Source organism: Coffea eugenioides, chromosome 2 (assembly GCF_003713205.1).
Source record: "Coffea eugenioides isolate CCC68of chromosome 2, Ceug_1.0, whole genome shotgun sequence".
Classification (NCBI taxonomy): Eukaryota; Viridiplantae; Streptophyta; class Magnoliopsida; order Gentianales; family Rubiaceae; genus Coffea; species Coffea eugenioides.
Genome location: NC_040036.1, coordinates 23,836,610 through 23,857,684, shown reverse-complemented (window position 1 = coordinate 23,857,684; position 21,075 = coordinate 23,836,610). Strand labels below are relative to the sequence as shown.

At 32.1% G+C, this 21,075-nt stretch overlaps 2 protein-coding genes across 2 annotated transcripts in view; both read right to left on the bottom strand.

Moving 5' to 3' along the window:
- LOC113759293 (pentatricopeptide repeat-containing protein At3g62890-like) overlaps positions 1 to 3,148 on the bottom strand; it is a 10,690-nt gene extending 7,542 nt beyond the window's left edge. The window contains exons 1-3 of the mRNA XM_027301861.1: positions 3,037 to 3,148; positions 1,713 to 1,813; positions 1 to 757 (exon numbers count right to left, since the gene is read on the bottom strand). Of these exons, the coding sequence (XP_027157662.1) occupies positions 1 to 695 (695 nt within the window). The 5' untranslated portion in view covers positions 696 to 757; positions 1,713 to 1,813; positions 3,037 to 3,148. The remainder of the gene's footprint in view (positions 758 to 1,712; positions 1,814 to 3,036) is intronic.
- Positions 3,149 to 10,109: 6,961 nt separating this feature from the next.
- Positions 10,110 to 12,287, bottom strand: LOC113759292 (cation/H(+) antiporter 4-like; the record flags this gene model as incomplete). The annotated part of the gene is made up of 2 exons (XM_027301860.1): positions 10,110 to 11,280; positions 11,607 to 12,287. Coding segments are annotated over 2 exons (1,788 nt in total), but the record flags the coding sequence as incomplete, so codon positions are not given.
- Positions 12,288 to 21,075: the final 8,788 nt, after the last annotated feature.

The following is a 21,075-nucleotide window of genomic DNA, read 5'->3' as shown; positions in this document are numbered from 1 at the left end:
CTCCTCAACACCATCAAAGCCCCATCTATTCTCCCAGCTCTACATGCTCCCAATACAAGTGCATCATAAGTTCTACTATCTGCTCCCATTTTATCCTCCTCCATTTTTGTCAGCAGGTAAGCAGCAGAAGTCAGATCCCCACCATAACAATGAGCAGTCAGCAAATAATTATAAGCAGTCAGATCAGGCTTAATTCCATACTCTCTCATCACCTGCATCACACGCCATGCTTCATCCATATTCTTTTTCTTGGTCAGTTCATTCAGTATGGGATGAAATGTACAGGCATTTGCACCATAGTTGTTCTGTACCATAATCTCTGCCACGTGCAGTGCTTCGGTTGTGCGATGCAACTTTGAGAGTTGGTTAACGAGGCAGTCATGTGCACTCTTCTTGGGGAACCCATGGCTAAGACCAGCCAGGATTTTTAACAGGTCATCAAGCACAGAGAGGTCTGTGGATATGAACTTGAAAGTGTTGTTGGTATAGAAGCAACCATCCCTGGTGCGCTTCATTAGGAGATGTTGCACAGTACCAAAGTCTCGGTCACGTCCTGCCTTGTTGATGAGGTAGTCATAGTTGGCAGAGCTGGGTGAATCTGTAACTAAGTTTTGGGTGCTGACATAACGAGTAGTGTTGCAAACAATTGGTGTTAATATAAGTGATTTCAGGCCGAGTTTGTGAACAACTTGCATGTTTTGGGGAGTAACAGAAGTTTTTCAAGTGCTAGAAGTGAAAGGGATCAGCCATTGGATTCCTGTGAGGAAGAGAACAAGCAAAAACCCCAAGACATGAAAAGGTTAGAAGTAAGTCATTATGCTAAACAATGTACACGATAACGACAGTAGAATATAACATAGAAGTACTAATGATCATCACAGAGCAAGAATTTAGAAATCAACTCATTCTGCAATTGTGTTAAAGCTTAAAAAAAAAAACTATATATATTTGAGACAGTTATGCTTCAACAGGGCTACCATGGCAACATACTAGGCCAAAAACAAAAACTAACAATGGATCCATGGTAAGAGGTATCAGTCAAGCAGCATAGACTAATAAAAGAAATTAATAATCTAACCCTTAATAGAGGCATAGCACATTGATGCGGTAATGCATATCCAGAAGCATAAATGAGGGTTACGTGAATACTTTCTAGAAGTGTGTACACCAAATAGAAGAACAAACAGCAAAAGAGGATCAATAGGTCCGAGCTCCCCCCCACCCCCCACCCCAAAAGAAAAGTGAAAAAAAAAGAGCAAATGGCGCCTCCAAGTGATAGCGATCACAGCCAAAACAGAAGATTGGAAAGGGAAGAAGAATACCAAATAAAGCAGGCACAAACAGTACCAAGTAAAAGGAACATTATAACCAATATTAAGACATTAATCAGTATGTAATATGCAAAAGTTGAAGTACTCACGAATCAACCAGATTACAACACATGTATATAACAAACAAGAAGAAAATAACACCATTAGAACTAATAACAAGAAACGACACAGCTTTCATGTCTTTGCATTGCCAAGCAATTTGACAGAAAACAAATTAATAAAGTATGATAACAATCAAACTAGACCATTCAACCAGAAAGGGTAAAAAAATATGTGTTGTCATGTCCCCTCTCTACACCTCAACCACAAACAATTCAAGAAACCTCTGAGAGAACCTCACTTAACTAAGTCAAAGATATGCGACGATAAAGAGGTTTCCACCAAGAATCACATTCACTGAACAAGTGTAGCCGTATCATATGTCCTCCTTTACACCCATTCTTTTAGCTGTCTTGTGTTCAAGATTACAAGATTAATTATGCCTACAACAAAGAGAACAACAGAATTGTCACCCTGAAAAATTTACAGAGGAATCAGCTACTGGAGGACTCCAAAAACACAGGGCAACTAACAAAACCAACATCAAGTTTAGGACAATATGCCTATCATGCAGAGAACCAAAACTGATAGCAATCACACCTAAAGCAGAATATGAAAAGAAGAAGTATGCCAAATGAAATATGCATAACCAGTATCAAGTGGAAAGAATATTATAGATCATCAGTGATCCTGAATCGCAAGACAAGACACATAATTCAAATCTTTGCATTCATCAGTAATCTGACTGAAACCTTAGAGTCGAACTACAGCATTCAACACGATCAAATCACATGTTCAGTCATCTCCTTGGTCTACATCTCAACCATATGGGATTCAAGAAAACCTCCATAGAACAAAACTTAAGTGAGTGAAGAGAGACACAAAAGACAAAAAAGATCTCAAGAATCAGATTCACTATACAAGTAAGTTTTCCAGTAATAGCTGGTGCGAAGTTTGAAAGTAAAATCAATTTGTGCCTAAAAAGTCACATGCTTATGTGGATGAGAAGTAGGGAATGCCTACAGCCCAGAGAACTATCTGCATTTCACCCAAAACATTTCGGATATCAATCAGCTAAAAACCACAAGAAAACTGAAAAAAATCCGAGTTCAAGTTTAGGACGAAATGTCTGTCACTAAGAGGAAGAAGTTCAAATTGATTTTCTCAACTCAAATATTTCATTCAACGAAATAACAACTGTGACATTTGAGGAAAAAAAAACATCCAAAAAAAAAAATCTTCCCAACCCAAAAACTACTTTCGATGAAATTGTTCGTCAGATAGATTAAAAAACAGGCCTTCCAGACTCAGAAAAGGCCTTTTGCCTATGCTCTGCAAATTAGCTTCTCCAAAACCTTTGTTATATATATATATATATATATATATTCTTTTGTTGCTAAATCTGATAAGTAATTCACGTGGCTTCAATAGTAACGATTCATCAGCATTTAAGACAATTGACAAGAATCGACCTTGAATTGTAGAAAATGCAACGAAATTTGAACCATAAATTCTCATAACTAAAACTCATACAAGCTGTTCTTAATTGACGATTAAAAAAAATCCCAAACAATAAAAACAAAGAAAATGCCTTAACACTGAATAATATGAAATGAAATTTAAACAGAACCCAAATACAAAAAGGATTCAACAGCATGGAACTTACCCTGCAAGGTTTTCCTATATTCTTTCCATTTTTTTCTTCTATTTTTGGCGAATAAAAATTGAAGGGATTTTTAGGGTTTTAGAAATTAGGACTTCGGGTTTGAAAAAATGAACCCAAATGCCCCATTTGATTTGGGGCTATAATTGAGGACTTGAGCTCCAATTCTAAGTCGGAGACTTAGGGTCTGTTTGATAACATAAAAAAATGCTGAATCTGAATTTTGTCAGACATTCAGATGTTTTGAGTGTTTGATAAATGAAAATCTATTTGCTGAACTTGTTAAGCAGTGCTGAACCTGTGTGTATTTTTTTCAGCACAAGAATCCTAACTGAATGCTTAATTCTGATAAGAATCAATAGAATTACTTCAACTACTTTATCTTATCTACCATTGTTTGTTAATTATGTTCAAAATTCTTATCTAATTAAAAAACATAATATTCTCTATCTAACGATTTTTAGTTTCTCTTTTCTCCCTTTTTAATGACTTTCACATCTTCTCCATACTCCTCATATAATATATTTCATCTTTTATATTAATTTGATTTAAAAATAAATATTGTCATTTTCATACCTAACAATTTTAAACTAATTAAATCGTAGATTCTATTTCTTTTTTGAATGAAAGGATATAAGGGCAAAATTGTCAAATTAAACTTATTAAGCATTCAGCTATAAATATTTATCAAACAACATAAATAGGTTTAGCATTAAAATTCAGACATTCATATATTTTTTTCAGTGCTTAAAATTCAGCAAATTAATTGTTTCAGTATTCAGATTTCAGAATTCAGACTTCAGAATTCAGATTCAGCTTTATCAAACGGAACCTTAGCAGCTGTTGCTTGAAGGCGTGGTATTGCTGCGCCTCCCAGTCAACGCCTTTAGTGTGGGGCCATTTACAGGCTACAGCAGTGCTCTTGTCTTAAAAAATTGCATGCGTCTCGGAGTTCTAACCGAGGCACTGAAGACGTGCTTTTTTAATGGGATAGTTTCAGCTATGTTTTCAGAATCGGATCGGGTATCGACTCGGTCAAGCTCAGGAATCAGGGATCAATGGATTTAATCGGGTTCGATGGAGGTTGAACCGGATGATGTCATAAATAAAAATTATTTAAAAATTAAAATATTATATGTAAAATACCTAATAACATGTTAATATTAATAAAGGTATATTCATTTTATATTTGATGTTTCAAATATATTTAACAAGAAAATAAAAGGAAATTAGAACAATCAAGTAGCAATTTATATTATTTAATGAGCATTAACAAGTTTAGAATTAAAATTATGGACTTAATTGAAAAATAACACCAAACTTTAAGACAACATTTATAAAGTATGAAATATTTGAGGTATATTTAACAATCTAGGGGTCAAAACATAATATTGAAAAAGTTTGAATTTTTTTTTAAATGGTTGATTGAATTGGAAAATCCGATTTTTTTCCGGTCAAACCTGATTTTTGACCGGATTTGACCGGGTTTCTACTTACCCGGTTTTTTAACATAATTCGGACCGAACACTTGGATGGTTCTCGGTTCAATCGATCGAACCGGCAGGTCCAGTCCGAGTTTTAAAACACAGATTTTCAAAAAGCCTCCTCTAACATTTACCATAATATCACTTAGCACCCCTCAAAATTTTAAAATCTTACCTACCTCCCCTGAATTGATATTTTTTGTAACATTTTAGCTCCTTTGGAGGAAAAGCAAGAGCGATAAACTTTTTGTTACAATACTACCTTTATGTTATCCTACTTATGAAGTTGAAAAAATAACAATTAAAAATAAAATAAGATTAAAAATTAAAAAGATGAAATATAAGCCATTATAAATGCAATAACGAGTAATTTTGCAAATATACAACAACTATTACCTAGGGTAACAAATGATTTTTTAACAAAAAAAAAAGAAAAAACATAGGATATTCCTAGATATAATGGATCATTAGATCATTTTTTGATTAATTTTCTAATTCTAACTTATTTATAAAAATTTTTCCAATAAAGTAGGATTTAAATTAAAAATCACACGTATGAAGAGATTATTTGAATTTTCAATATAATTAAAATTACATAATGTATTAAAAGATATTTCCTAAAAAAATTCCTTGACTTCTTTATATATGTTCAACAAAACTTTTCAAGATGTTAATTACTTGCTAAAATCTTTCGAAGCAATTGACTTTAACTAGATTTAATTTATTCACGTCCTTTGCTGTCTCACCACCACCTCGATACAAAGAAATATAGATCAGTATTAGATAACAACTTAGTTATTTTTAATCTACAATTTTTGGTTTAAAAAGTCTTTTTTTGTTTTGGCTTGGTTAAATAGCTATTAAAAGTGCAAGGATAATATTGTCATTTTGTGACCTTTGATAGGGGCATTTGGTCTTGTTAAGTTGAAAGGGAAGTAAGTGTAATTTTAAAATTTTAGAAGAGTTGAGTGACATTATGAGAAATCTCAAGTTAGGTCTCCGAAATTATCCCTTTTCAATGCCTCTAATTGACGCCTGCATTTCGGGCACTCTAAAGTTTTAAAATTACTGGTACTTTTTTTTGGATACTTACTGATACTATATTCATATCAACTAATCATACAGATTCATTTCTCTTTCACATTATAACGAACAAGATAAATTCTGTCTAATTTGACCAAAAAATTACTGTTCTTAGTTTAATGTTTGATATCCATGAAAGTTAATAATAAAGTGAGAGTTTAGAGGGAAAAAAAGAAAATGTTCATGACCCTTAATTAGTCAACCAATGTACATTTTTTGAAACAAAATAGTCATAACAAAAAATTAATTAAAACCACACTGTACTTTATCATATTTATGTTTTTGGTTCAAGAAGGTACTGTTCATTTTATTTAAAACATACTTATATATCCATGCATAATCATAAATACATCAATTTATTAGTCTGGTAAACCACAAGATTTGCAAGAAAGTTGACAAAAAAAAACAATTATTTCAACTAATATATCCTATAAATTACAAGGATTCTGGATGAATAAAGAAAGAGTACTCATCCTTATATATATTCAAGAAGCTTACTCCGATTGAATAGAAGGAAAGTTGTTTGGGAAAGTGAAGTGAAAGAAATTGAGGTAAAGGAAAATGAAAATGAGTGTTCCATATACATTTGGTTACTAAGGAAAATATTTAAAGAATGTAGGAAGTTAATGACAATTAATAGTAGTTATTAAAACTTTTGTGAGTAATCAATCTTTTTCTTCAAAATCTTACACATTCTGCAGGACACAAAATGCAAGAAAGTGCAGAAAATGCAAAAAAATAAAATAAAATTCTGCCAACCAAACATGCATGAAAGAAAAAATAACTAACTTTTCTTCATTTTCTCACACTTTTCCTTGCAAACTAACACAACCAAGTAGTAGCTTATATATCTGACTAGCAAGGCAAGATTAGGCAGTTTGCCAGCCTATTAAAGCAGCCTAAGAGAAACAAAGACATTTGTCAGGATTTTGTTGCAATCAAGGAAACAAATCTCGTGCAATTTAGATGAGACTAAACTAGGCCGAATTTGAATTGAGGCTTGGTGAAAGATTGAGGAATCTGTAGGCATGAGATAGTGGCAATGGAGGCGTATTGTAATACTCAGACTTTTGCAGCAAAAATAATAAAAAAAAAGGCAACTATTACTCTTGTCCTCCTGGGTAATGCTATCTCAATAAGTTCTTATTGAAGCAACTATTATACTTATTGAAGTGCTTATCCTCTTTTTGTAACTATATATTTCAATAAGTAAGTTAGGTTGAGGTCCAGGAATAAGAGATCTTGGTTCTAATCCTCCTGCCCTTTTTTTGCTTTTTAAATTTCACTCATTTCTTGTTAGAAAAAAATAATAAAAAATTAGTAGGAAAACATCATATACTCGAGGCAAAAAGAGGGACTCACCATTGCAGCACCTTGGTCCATAATCAAGTAAGATCCTAAGTTATATTTGAAACAATGTCTCTTTTCCCCAGCTTAAAGTATACGAATACCCTTGGATTATGTCTGCACTATTCGTAGTTCAAAACAAAAATTTTTTTTTTTGCAGTGACTTCATTGGTTTTGATTGATGTTCTTGTCATGTTCATGGCTCAAAATTATTTGGCAAGGAAACTGTTGTTTGTACTCTTCATAAGTTGGTGAAAATTGAGGGCTTTATGCTAACCATTGAACTTACATGATATAGAGCATATTTGGTGTGAATTCGGGTAAGTTTGCAAGCCTAGAAATTCATGAACCTAAGGGCTAAGATTTTCAAAACTTGTGAGATATAAGCTTGCAGGCTACTTGCGCAGATATCAGAAGAACAACATGTAGAAAAATCCGATTTTGCTTAGTTTGAAACTAGACAACAAGGCCTTTTCTTTGTCATATAAATAACTGATTGAATTGATGTTTATTCGAGATTTTAGAAGCCCTAAAGTTGGCTAAAATATTTTTAATACTCGAGTTTACTGAATTTTTTGAGCATAATCTAATCAGAACTTTTTATTTGATACATTTATAAAGATTATAGCCATCTTTGAATAGTTTTTTTTTAGTATAAAATGGAAGATATTATTAACACTCTTTAAAAAGTCTCTAGCACTCCATCCTCCCTTTATGTTTTTAAAGGGAGGATGGAGTGTTAGAAATTTTTTAAGGAGTGCTAATATAATTTTCCACGTAAAACTCATTGTCTATGATCTCTATAACTCTAGATATAACATTTTCGTGGAACCAGTGAAATGTGGAAAGTTGCTCCGTCATGATGTGCTCTACATGTTTAGTCAAAACATTAATATATTGAGTAAAGTACCATTTATTCTCTTGTGGTTTGGTGTTTTATCGTATAACTTCCTATAGTTTAAAAACTTATTTATAATCCCCTCATTATTTGAGTTAAAATACCACTGCTAGTTTTTTTTTATTAAAATTAATAATCAATATGAAAAAGTCAAAATCAAATATAATTGACAAATTTACCTTTTGATCACTTTACACTGAGTACTACTAAGTGATGATGAAAGATTGTGCTAGTAATTTTCTATTTCAATGAATGAAAGATGAAGAAATGAAGCAGAGGGTGTTTAATTATGCGCTCGTGTTTGAATTCACGGGCATGCCAATTGAATTCACCAAGGCATTAGAAAGCGAGTTTAGAAATTTTAAGCGAGTTTGAAGACATCATTCTCGATTTTGTGCCGATTTTAATTTTCTATTTCAATGAATAGAAGATGAAGAAATGAAGCAGAGGGTGTTTAATTATGTGTAGAGGTTGTTGCGCTGGCATTCGAATATGTACAGAGCTTGTATGTTGTTCCTTATAAATAGCGTAGGTTTCTTGTTCATCTTCATCATTATCTTATCTGGTTTAGCAATTTCACATCCTCTTTGTTTGTTTGTTTATTTATTTATTTTTTTGCCTCTTGAGTTCTTTGCATGTTAGCCAACCATGTTTAGAATTGTGACAAAAACTTTAAGTGATGATGAAAGATATGTGCTAGTTTAAGAACTGTTGATATCATATGGAATTTATAAGTTTTATTATGGCATGAATGACGCAATCTGTTTGATAACATAAAAAAGTGCTGAAATTGAACATTTTCAGACATTCAGATATTTTGAGTGTTTGATAAATGAAAATCCATCTGCTGAATTTGTTAAGCAGTGCTGAACTTGTGTGTATTTTTTTCAGTACAAAAATTCTAACTGAATGCTTAATTCTGATAAGAATTAATAGAATTACTTCAACTACCTTATCTTATCTACCAAATCTACCCTTGTTTGTTAATTATGGTCAAAATTCTTATCTAATTAAATAACCTGATATTCTCTATCTAACGGTTTTCTGTTTCTCTTTTACCCATTTTTAATGACTTTCACATTTTCTCCATACTCCTCATATAATATATTTCATCTTTTATATTAATTTGATTTAAAAATAAATATTGTCATTTTTATACCTAACAATTTTAAGCTAATCAAATTATAGGTTCTATTTCTTTTTTGAATGAAAAGATATAAGGGTAAAATTGTCAAATTAAACTTATTAAGCATTCAGTTATAAATATTTATCAAACAGTATAAATAAATTTAGTATTAAAATTCAGACATTCATATATTTCTTTTCAGTACTTAAAATTCAGCAAATTAATTATTTCAGTATTCAGATTTCAGAATTTAGACTTCAGAATTCAGATTCAGTTTTATCAAACGGAACCTAAGACTATAAATAATAATGTCAAATGATATGCTACCGCCATATCATAGTCAATTAAAATATTGACTTCTCTAATGTGTAAACAGTAACTTCTTAGAAAGATGAGAGAAATGCAGTTTTGGTTTTCAATGTTCGGTAGTTCTTTCAGAAAAAAAAAAAAAAAATTCGGTAGTTGTGCAATATTAGTTTTTTTTGATAGAGAAACAAATTTGGTTCACAGTGCTCGACAGCTGTGAACATTTTAATTATTTTAATATCATGCATCAACATACAAAGAGCTCATAATCAATCAAATTCCATAGAAAAACAATCAAATACATATTATGTTACACTAATGCTAGGGAAATTAAATTAAGCAAATAAAGGAATTCATTCACGTATTCAAAGGAGAGTAAAAGTGCAAAAAACATATAGTTGCATTGGAAAAAAAAAATAGTAGCATCAATAGTAAAGAAGAAAAAGAAATGGAAATTGAGAACGAAATAACAAAAAAGAGAAATTGTACAATGAATTCAAACAAATTGGTGCTGACAGAGGATATTGTTTGAAGGCAATAATGAATAATCTAATCGCAAATGCATGATATCTTTGGTAATCTTATGCGAGACATAGGAAAGAATCAGAAAATCTCAAAAATCTATTAAAATTCATGTTTAATAAACTTTTCAGAAACATTCACAAATTTATCTTTGTATGATATTAAAATGAATAAATTTTATATACACTGATGATCAGGTGTATATATTATTAAGGTAAATTCATGCTCAATTAAATTTTTAGAAACATTCACAAATTTATCTCTGTATGATACTATCACCTTCCCATCTCAACCCCCCCATTATTTCACCTCACAGGAAAAACAAGAAACAATTATCCCAGAAACATAAAGCGAAGAAATCAGAAACATCTGCTCTAATATGTTGTCAATTGCTGTTGCACAACAAGAACAGAAGCCCTGCGTCTGACATCACTTGAAGCTAGCAAGTCACCAATGACTCCTATCTCTGGAACTTCACTCCATTCCTCAAGTCCTCTTGTCAATGTAGACTCTTTATTATACCTTCTTCCTACTAGAATAAGATCATATTGATCAGCCATGGATCGGACTAGCTGTACCAATTCAGGGCAATCATTTACTACCTTTTCAATGTAAGTAACATTGCCTTGACCAACTCTGTTTTGCTTAAAATCATACAGCACCTTCATGTCATTCATGTCATCCTCCATGTCGGAACCGTCACGACCCTTAGAGATGTATCTCATGACGGTGAGGTTAACATTCTCATTCCTGGTCATACGCTTTGCCAGTGTCAGTGCTTCCTGATCATCCTTTCCTCCAAGAAAGATCACAGCGACAAAGTGTGCTTTCACGGATAATGTCATTGAGCCAGAACGTCCAAGATGTCCTCTGTCAACGAGAATTCCTACTGAGCAAGGAGCCCTGTCGAGAACATTGCGATTTACCATCCTTAAACATTGATCTTCAGATTCAACTGATCCATCAATGCCCCATTTTCGGTGGAAAGGGACTATAATCAGGGAAGCAAGGACATCAAGGGCAAGCGTGCATATATCCTCGTGCATTAGGTTGCGTGGAGAGATTGCCGTGAAGGCTTGGACAGCCACGGATCCCCAGTTGTTTCTCTCAAATTGCTTAAAAGCATGTATAACATTTTCAGAGTAAGAAATATCTGTTCTCTTGTGAACTTGGTGGGATATGAAGATTGGCGAGGCTCGACCACGTAGCTCAATTAAGTGAAGGGCATGGACCACAATGGGGTTTTCTACCGTGGGAGTAGAGGCATCAAGTAGCTTTATGGTAGCCACAATGTTGTCTGATGAGTGAATGCATGCAAGTATTGGTAGCTTACCTCCATGTCTTGAGTGCATGATGTTCCTTTTCTGGTAGCTTGCATATTTTCTGCTAGGATCATAAAGCAATTGTACCATAGAAGGAACAAACATGGCTATGGCTGCTGTTGAAATAACCAACAAAGCAAAGGTCGTTTGATCGATAATCTGCATGACATAATTTATACAGGAAAAATCATCAGTGACTGTAATCGTTACAAGCACAAGGTGGAATTAGATTTGATATTTGTACTTTCAAGCTGCCTTCTGATAACTTGTTTTTCTAAATTTCAAGTGTTAATTTGTGGCGTTGTAACATCTGTCATACTTTTGTTTGTGTTGTGACAGGTGTGCAACACAAGTCCCTTACGAGGTACTATCAAAAACAGGATTGGATGCTGGATTTGAAGCCAACATTACCTTTCTAAGTCTCCTATTCTGATATCCTACACCCTGCCTGTTCATTTGATAAAGAAGAAAAGGAACCAACTTACCCCTTGGTCCCTTATGAAGCTGTACGTAGCCAAATCCACAACCCCTTTTATGCTCATGATTAGACCGAGTGCTATTGAATCATTCAAGGGCATTTTGCAATATCTTGCAACCAGGGAGCATACTATAATCTTTGATGCGAAAGGGACGACCATGAGTACGATGGACACCATGATACTGGATTTGTTTATTGCCAGTGCAGATAGACTTGTTCTCAGGGTTACCAGAGTGATGAATGTAGGCAAAAGCACACCTGAAGAAAAGGTATCAAGCTTGTCGACCAAAGCAGATCCTAAAGGCGGCCCCTCAGGTATAGCCAATCCAACAATGAAGGGCCCAAACAGCACTCCTACATCCAGATAATAAGAGAAAACACCAGAGACAAAGCAAAGAAGGATAACGAAGAAGATGTACAAATCATTTACAGGCCTGCCTTTAGGTGTCTGTTGGACTACCCACAGAAGGGCTGGCCGGATGATAAAGATAATCAAGATGACAAGAGCCATGCAAAGGAATGAATCTAGAGTTTGATTGTAGTCCTGCTTATTTTTAAGATTGGAAAACCATATTGTGTTGACTGATGTAATTGCCACTTGAAGTAAGTGAGTGATGAGACCAGAAGACATTGCTAATCGGCCAAGCTCTGTGTTGAGGATTTTGAGATCCTTAAGAAGGAGAGCAAAATGTAAGGGACAAAAAAATTTATTTTATGAAATGTGAGGGATTATGAATCGAATTATATAAAATTTGATTTGACAATTTTGCCCTTAAAAATGATCACGTGCAAGGCACGTGGTGAATTTCGACCAAAAACTAGTCGGAAACTTAAGTAAGAACCAAATTTGACCAATGTGAATTTGTAAGGGACGTAAAATTATATTTTTAAAAGTGAGGGACGAAAAAAGTTATTTTACAAAATGTGAGGGACGTTTTGAACGATTTTCCCTTTTTGAAAAATGTTAATCGCATTTCATTCATTTATTTTTTGCACTCTCACCATTTATTTTATCATATAATCTAATAAATAAAAAAGAAAAAATCGTTCAAAACATCCCTCAAATTTTATAAAATAATTTTTTTTATCTCTTACTTTTAAAAGTGTAATTTTAAAGAGCAAATTATCCGATTGGCCATTAAACTTTTACGATCGTCGAGTTTTGGTCACTCAACTTTTAAAGGTCTGATTTTGGCCGCTAAACTGTAAAAAGGTAAAACGCGAGGCCATTTTGTTACATTTAGCCGTTAAATTCTTTAATCTGTCCGTTAGCGCGATTTCCAAGATAAAAGACAGGGTCTCTTTTGGAAGTTTAAAATAGCATTCAATGGATCCTGAACCACATGGATCCCCCAACCCGACTTCAGATCCGGCGAGTACATATGCTTAATTGCCGATTCAATCATTTTCCTGACCTCATTACTCGCGGATCCAAGATCCTCCAAGAATCTCCTCATCGTCCTCCGCCTCAACTCCTTCATCGTTAAAACTGACCCCATGGCCTTCCTCGACGCTGTAAACAGACAATTTTCGTCGGCTTCCACCTCTCCGCCGTGACTTAACCTGAAGACGACCAACGTGTTTTGATCCTCTAGATGCTTCCACAAAACCCCTTTTGCCTGCAGCCTCGTCAGGTGCCTTTTCTGCTACTCCTCTAATCCTGAAACGTCATCCCACGACGTCATTGTTGTTGGCGGCACTGGCCGCTGACTGGTCAACGAGATCCACCGTTGGAGTTGAAGTTGGGTCTCTCCATAGCAGGTCTTTTGTTTTCCCTTGTTGGCGTAAAGCAACACTTTTATGGCTTTTAGCAACCAAGATTAAAGTCTTTGTTTGATCTGACAGAGATTAGGACCCACAAATAGATTAGTAAATACTTCTTCGATCGGGACCGAGAAGAGAAAAAGACTTATTTTGCAAGAACTTCGATAAAAGAGATCCACCGTTGGAGTTGAAGTTGGGTCTCTCCATGGGATCACCGGTGACGACGCCGTCGGGTAGCAAATCAACTTTCCCATTTCTCAAATCTTTTGAATTTCCTTAAAAGACCCTACCTTTTGTCTTGGAAATTGCACTAACGGACATATCAAAGAACTTAACGGTTAAATGTAACAGAATGGCATCGCATCTTACCTTTATACAATTTAGTGGCCAAAAATCAAACCTTTAAAAGTTGAGTGACCAAAACTTGACGATCGCAAAAGTTTAATGGCCAACCGGATAATTTGCTCAATTTTAAATTCCTTACAAATTCACATTGGTCAAATTTGATCCTTACCTAAATTTTCGACTAGTTTTTGTTGGAATTCATCACGTGTCTTGCATGTGATCATTTTATAGGGGTAAAATTGTCAATTCAAAATTTACATAATCCATCTATAGTCCCTTTCATTTTGCAAAATAAATTTTTTCGTCCCTCATTGACCATATATACGAATAGTTTTTTTTTAAATTCATGTATATATCTATTTAATTTCATCTGAACAGTAAGAATAATATATAATATATCTCCATTTGATTTCATCTAAACAGACTAATTATAATTGTGCATATGTATTCAATAGATATATACATAGATTTAAATCTAACAATTTTGTTTTATACCCATATATATATATATATATATATTTGATTTCACCATGTGAATCTATTCAATATTTGTAATCTTTTCTATTTTGGTAATAATTCATTTATTGAGTTGTGTAATAAAACAATCTAATTAATCGGTCCTAATTCAAATTCTATAGTCATGCGAACAAATTGTAGTTTAAATCTGAAATTTTTACTCATCACCTTTAAGACCAACAGTTGATTTTTTGCCTTTTGAATATCTTAAAATTTAAAAGTATCAATCACTTACTTTTTTTTTGTCATACTTTTTCCTTCTTTATTTTTTCTGTCCAAACTTAATTTAATATAAACACTTGATAATATTTATGATTAAATGTCTTTTTTATTTTTAATTTTCCAGTAAAAGAAAATTAACATGAGTGAAAAACTAACAAAATTTTTTACACTCCTGTATATATCTATTTTAATATATATCTATTTTAATTTCATCTGAACAGTACGTTCAGACGAAATCAAATAAAGATATATTACATATTATTCATATTATTTAGTTAAAATCAAATAGATATATACATAAATTTAGAAAAATTATTCGTACACATGATTAATAAGGAATGAAAAAATTTATTTTGTAAAATATGATGGATGAAAAAATTCATTTTGTGAAATATGAGAGACAAAAAATTCATTTATGAAATGGACTATGGATTGGATTATGTAAATTTTGATTTGATAATTTTATTCTTCAAAAATGATCCCTTGCAAAGCACGTGATGAATTTCGATCAAAAACTAGTCGAAAATCTAGATATGGATCAAATTTGATTAATGTGAATTTGTAAGGGACGTAAAGTACATTTTTCAAAATGAATGATGAAAAAAGTCATTTTATAAAATGTGAAAAACGTTTTGAACGATTTTCTCAAATAAAAACTATATGATTAGAATGATACTCCCTTCGTCCCATTAAAAGTATCATATTTTCTTTTTTAAACTATTCCAAAATGTTTATCATGTTTAACATTTCAAACTATTTTAACCAGTTAAGTCCCATTTCTGCCCTCCACTAATGATGTGATCATGCATGTGCTAATTGGTCACAAATTGATGTATGATCCCAAAGATCATCCAAATGTCCCAACCTGTACAATGTTTGACTTCCGACTCCAGCCAAATTCATCACCAAGAATGTGTATATGACTCTTTCAAACTCCAATTGAAGACTGGTTTTGTTATGAAGAGAATAATTTCGATTTTTTTCGGTAAATAGAATATCGAGATAACTTAATTAGTGATTTTCTTTTGAAAACTTTCAATTTTTAAATTATTTTCATATGCACTAATTTGTTAAGAATGATCAACTGTCACAAAATAAATCCATATTGAAAGCAATAAATAGTGTAAAAATAGGTGAATAATTTTAAATTGATCCAAAAACTAAACGAGCAAAATAATAAGGCATGTTATTCTATTTCGAGAAAAAAATAACTACACAAGCTACCAAATTTAATTTAAATGGAGTCTATGAAAGTGTTGATTTCTCACACTTTTCTTTAATATTTCAAAATGCAAAAATGCAAAAACAGATATTCTACCAATCAAAGAGCAAAAGAATGCAAACCAATATGCAATATTTTCACCTTATAGAATAAGGCTATTGACAGTTTTAAAAACAACAACAAAAGTAGTACTCTACTGTCTATATATGTACACAGCTTCACTTAGCATTGCACATTTTTCCTTTTGTACATAAGTCATACTAGTACTACTAACATCAAGCTAACTTTACAAAGCTATTCTAAAATCGTGTAAACTGAAATAAAAGCAGTCAATCCAAAAACCACTAGTACATAAAAAGTGCTTCCATATTCTTTGCCCAATCAAAAGCTTGCACCACAAAATCAAAAGGCTTGGATTGCTTAACTTCAACCATCTTCCAACAGATGAGATATGACATAACTTAGTGAAAAACAACAAATAAAGATGCTCCAGAGCAAAGTGAATATAAATAGCTAAACAAATGAACATTAAGCACATGTACATTTTGCACATTAGAACTAGGGGTGTTTCGCGAATCGAGCCGCTCGCGAGCCAATCGCGAGCGGCTCGAATACGAGCTCGACTCGAGCTCGTCAATATCGAGTTCGAGTCGAGCTCGAGCTAATTAAGTCGATCTCGAGCTCGAGCTCGAGCTCAAAAACATTAAACTCGTTGGCTCGCGAGCTCAATTATATATATATATATTTTTTTTTTATTTTAATAGTAAAATTACATATATATCCATAATATTTTATTATTTGTTAAAAAAATTATTGTTTTATTCATTTTTTTAAAAAAATTATTTTTTATTTTTTAAAAATAAAATAATAATAATTATTTTTTTTTTATTTTTTAAGCTCGAGCTCGACTCGAATTTGACTCGAGCTCGAGCTCGAGCTTGATATTTTGAGCTCGTCGAGCTCGAGCTCGAGTTCGAGCTTAACAAAATTAACTCGAGCTCGGCTCAATTAGCCAAAGTTCGGCTCGTTTGCACCCCTAATTAGAACAACCATACCATTTTGTTCAAAAAACATGGTTAGTACAGTTTAAGTACTTACAAATATGAAAATAAAGAACACTAGTTAGTTTAAACAATCATACATACAAGAAGTTGGAGATTAAAAATCTTAAAAAATAAAAAAACTTCATAAAATCTGACATGTCCAGTAAAGATAATCATACTTGCATATGACTTAGAACTTGATTCAAAGTTCTTTTTCACATTCTATTTATAGTGGAAGACAACCTTCTTTCATTAAATGGTGCTTCCCAATGTGTAGCACTTTATAATTATGTCCCCCAAGATTTTTCATCACCTCTACCATACAAGATTGCAATGTTAAGAAAACATTGTTCAGACTTTCACTTGATAATTGATCAAATGACTTTTTCACAGCAAGAATTAGCTCATCAATTGACACGGGTGCTTCTTGATGTTGTAAGCACTGTATAGCTCTAAAATATCCTAAGTCAAGAATATTCATGTCCGGACTGTTAGGAGGCTGAAATGACAAGTGAATATCAAATCCATCCCTAGAAGCAGTTTCAATAAATTTAGGATCAGTGGGATCAATATGTGGTTTTTCATTATCTTGTTTGATCAAAATTTCAGTAACACTACCACCATCCCGTGGCTATTTAGCATGTATTGCAGGCAAAACCTATTGAATTAAACACCTCCTATACACTTCCTTAATCACTGACAATATTGACTTAGTCTCTAATGTACTTACCATATGATTTTTACTACTCATTTTTGCAAGTTCTTTAAATACAAAAGGGAAAATCCCAATTTTTTCATCAAATGTTGGGTTACCAGAGCAATCAAAACGTGTTCGAGCAATAGCAGCTAGGAACATAACTTTCACAATGAATTTTTTGCTCTTACATGTCCTAAGAGGTTGTTCTCCTTGATGATAAAGATAATACTTTTCACATTCGTTAGTCATGTAAAACCACTTTTCATCAATATGCATAACATTGAACATACTTATAAACATTGAATTAGTGTTGAGACTTTTTGGTTCAAACATTGACAAGCAAAAGTTAAACCTTACTTGTTATTATGATTTGTCAATTGTGGGTTGAGTGTATTTGAGTGTGACCTTATAACATCTTCTTTAATTCGTCGGTGAAGGGTTGATTTAGGCACTTTCATTTCACTTGAAAGTGACTAGATGTTTGTCCGGCGCCGAAGAGGAATTGCCATGATGAAAGTAAAATCAATCTCCACTCATTTTCTTCTGCATCTTTAGGAAATCTGAGTGTATCGTCAACCCCTCCATATGTAGAAGTAATTGCTGCTAACTTCAAAATTCTCTGGACTGTCCTAACACTTGTTTTAAATAGGTTTGCAACGTTCCTGATCGTTCCCCTTTTCAATTTATTGGCATTACTTACCTATAATAAAGCTTCAGAAATCTTTGCCTTTCTTGATTAGTTAATCTCTTCGTAGAATTATTAGTTTCAATATCATTAAAAGTATCTATATTTCTTTTAAAAGTCACCTCTGAAACAGAGTGTAAACAAAAAAAATGAACTGCATATATAGATGTACAAGTTAGTGGTATAATCCCGTTAAATAATTTAAAATAGACATTTCAAGACTTTTTTTTTTTTGAGCAATCTGCCAAAACCCAAATTTTCAGTAAATAATTTGGCAGCAATTCTTTAAGAAATTATAGACAAAATAATCAATAATTAAACATTAAAAACGTTTAAAAGATCCAACCTTTCTTACATGAGAAAATAGAAAAAAAAGCCCATTAAAAAGAAAGAATAAAAGACAATTAACTAACCTTTCAATCTCATTTTTTATCAACTCTGGATTAGAAATCTACTTTGTATCCTTCCAATGCTTCTCTCTCGAACTGGAGCACCAAAATTATAATCAAAGGTGAAAACTTTCAAGTGAATATGGAGTATGAGAAAAGGGAATTTGTAGTTATTCTAGAGAAATTATCGTAGCTTGATTTGCAGCAATTGAAGAATGGCTAACTACAGAGAATTAGAGAAGATTTTAGTAGTAGATGGTGATCCCATTGGAATGTCTGCTAGAAAAAAATTTTGATAAGGAAACTGGTTTTTTGTGGCTAAAACAAAGGATTGCTTTTTGGTGGGTCCCACTTTGACCTATTTGTTTCTTGGATGAAGAAGATTTTGAAAAGCAAATGAATTTTTTATGGCTGAAACAAAGGAGTGCTTTCAATGGGTCCCATTTGGACCCATTTGTTTCTTGGACGAGTTAGTGGAATGTAAAGGGCAAACTTGAAACAAACGAGTTTACAGATAATTGGATGTTATTGTGCATAAAAAGCATTGTTTCCGAAGTGTAATAGACTTTGCGGGATAGAGGGAGTATCACACAGTCTACTTATTAGAATGATAGTGGAAATACAAATAATAAAAAATAGAGTGCAAATATATTTTCCTAAAATTTTCAAGTGATTTTTGACATGAGCTATTCTTTATTACTAATGTAGTTTTATATACATGCAAGGTATGAGAGATAAATATAACTTGCAAATTATTATTAATAAGGAGTAAATTACACACAAGAGATAACAAGAATATCATTTTTGGAGAGGATTTTTGTGATGTAGCTAGTAATTAGATATTATTAATTTGTGTTATTGGTTATTAGTTTGAGGTTTTAGTGCTAGACTTAAAAAATAAACTAAAAAGTAACAGAATAATAAATATGAATGGCTGTAATTCAAATGTCAGATTTTGGAGAAGCCATCCAATAAAAGATCTTTAATTTATTTACTATATTCTATTTTGGAATTTATCTTTTATAAATTGATATTGTATACACATGTGGATACAATGTAAACTAGTATTGTAATCTATGCTATGCACGGATTTACGTTTAATATAATAATAATAGCAAATGAATTATTTATATTAGTTACATGAAAAAAGGTTAAAAAATTAAAAGAATGCTATTTTAGTATCTAATTTATATTATATTTATATAAATTATCTAAAAGCTTAAAGTATATTACAAAAATATTAGCAAAGACCATAAAATTACCTAAAGAAATACTAAAAGCACATCAACTACAACATTGTTACCCCTTCTTTCCATGTTTTGTTTTTACATTACTTCCCTTCAACATTCTCCTACTTCTCATTACCCTTTTATTCACCTTCCAAACCCAACTTCCCATATCCCTCCAACTCCTCATTCTCACAAACTCTACATTCACTTTGTCCTACTTTAATTCTATCAAATTGAGCAATCTCTTATCCAATTTCACAACCTATTTATCTCCTACTTTATTACTCTTTCCACCCATTTATAGTTATAAATAGTGACCAATTTTTCAACTCGTTCTTCAACAAATGAGTATGAGTATGCAATTTAATTAGTTTCAAATAGGTAACCCAATTGAACTCATTAATTATTAGCTTTTAAATGGAAAGATTGTGACTATTTATTTAGTACTAATTAAATTAGTTGTGAATTCAAATTCATTAGTAAGTAAATTTAAATCGCTACCAATACAATAATTGATTTCTACTTTTTGCAAAGATATATTTAATGTTCTTTTCCTATTTTTTAATTTTTGTTAAATTTTATCCTATTTCCTCCTTCCATTCCATCAAAGTTTTAATTAACTCATTGAGTGTTAATTTATTTTTTGCATTCACATTTAAATTATTTTGAGATTCTTCTAGTGTGCAAAATTTGAAACTCACAATTATTGGTTCTTCTATGTAATTTTTTTGGGTAAAAATTTATTTATTATTATAATGTATTTTTATTTTTGTTGATTACAATGATATCTTATTTTGTTGCTCAAAAAATATGGGAGAAAAAACACATAAAATTTTGTAATGAATCGTAAATGGGTAAGATAACCAAAACTATGTAAAACTATATACCTTTAACCCACATAAATCACCCATTTTGATAGTTTCATCCCAATCCACAACTATGGTTCCCTTGACTTTAACCTCCCAAACCCTATACTCTTATCTTTATACTCCTTTTATTACTTAGAATTCGTTACCTCACTTTTACCCTTCCTAGTCTTGTACTCCTATTCTTCTATTCCTTTTATTATTGAGTTATCATTACCTCACTTTGCATGTGTTTTTTTCAAATAAAAATTTAAAATTATAGCTGTTAAGAAAAAGTAATTGGGTATAACTTTAGTGAAATACTATTATTTTTGTGACGACCACCCAAGATAATTGTTTAAACAAATATTTGTTTTCAAATTTTTGATGAATCTAAATGCCCCTTTTATTAATTTAAAATTCATATAAAATTTTGTTTTATGTGCACTTTTTGATATACATGTTATATGAAAAATTATCCAAATGGAGTTTTGTGTATATCAAAAATTATCTAGATGA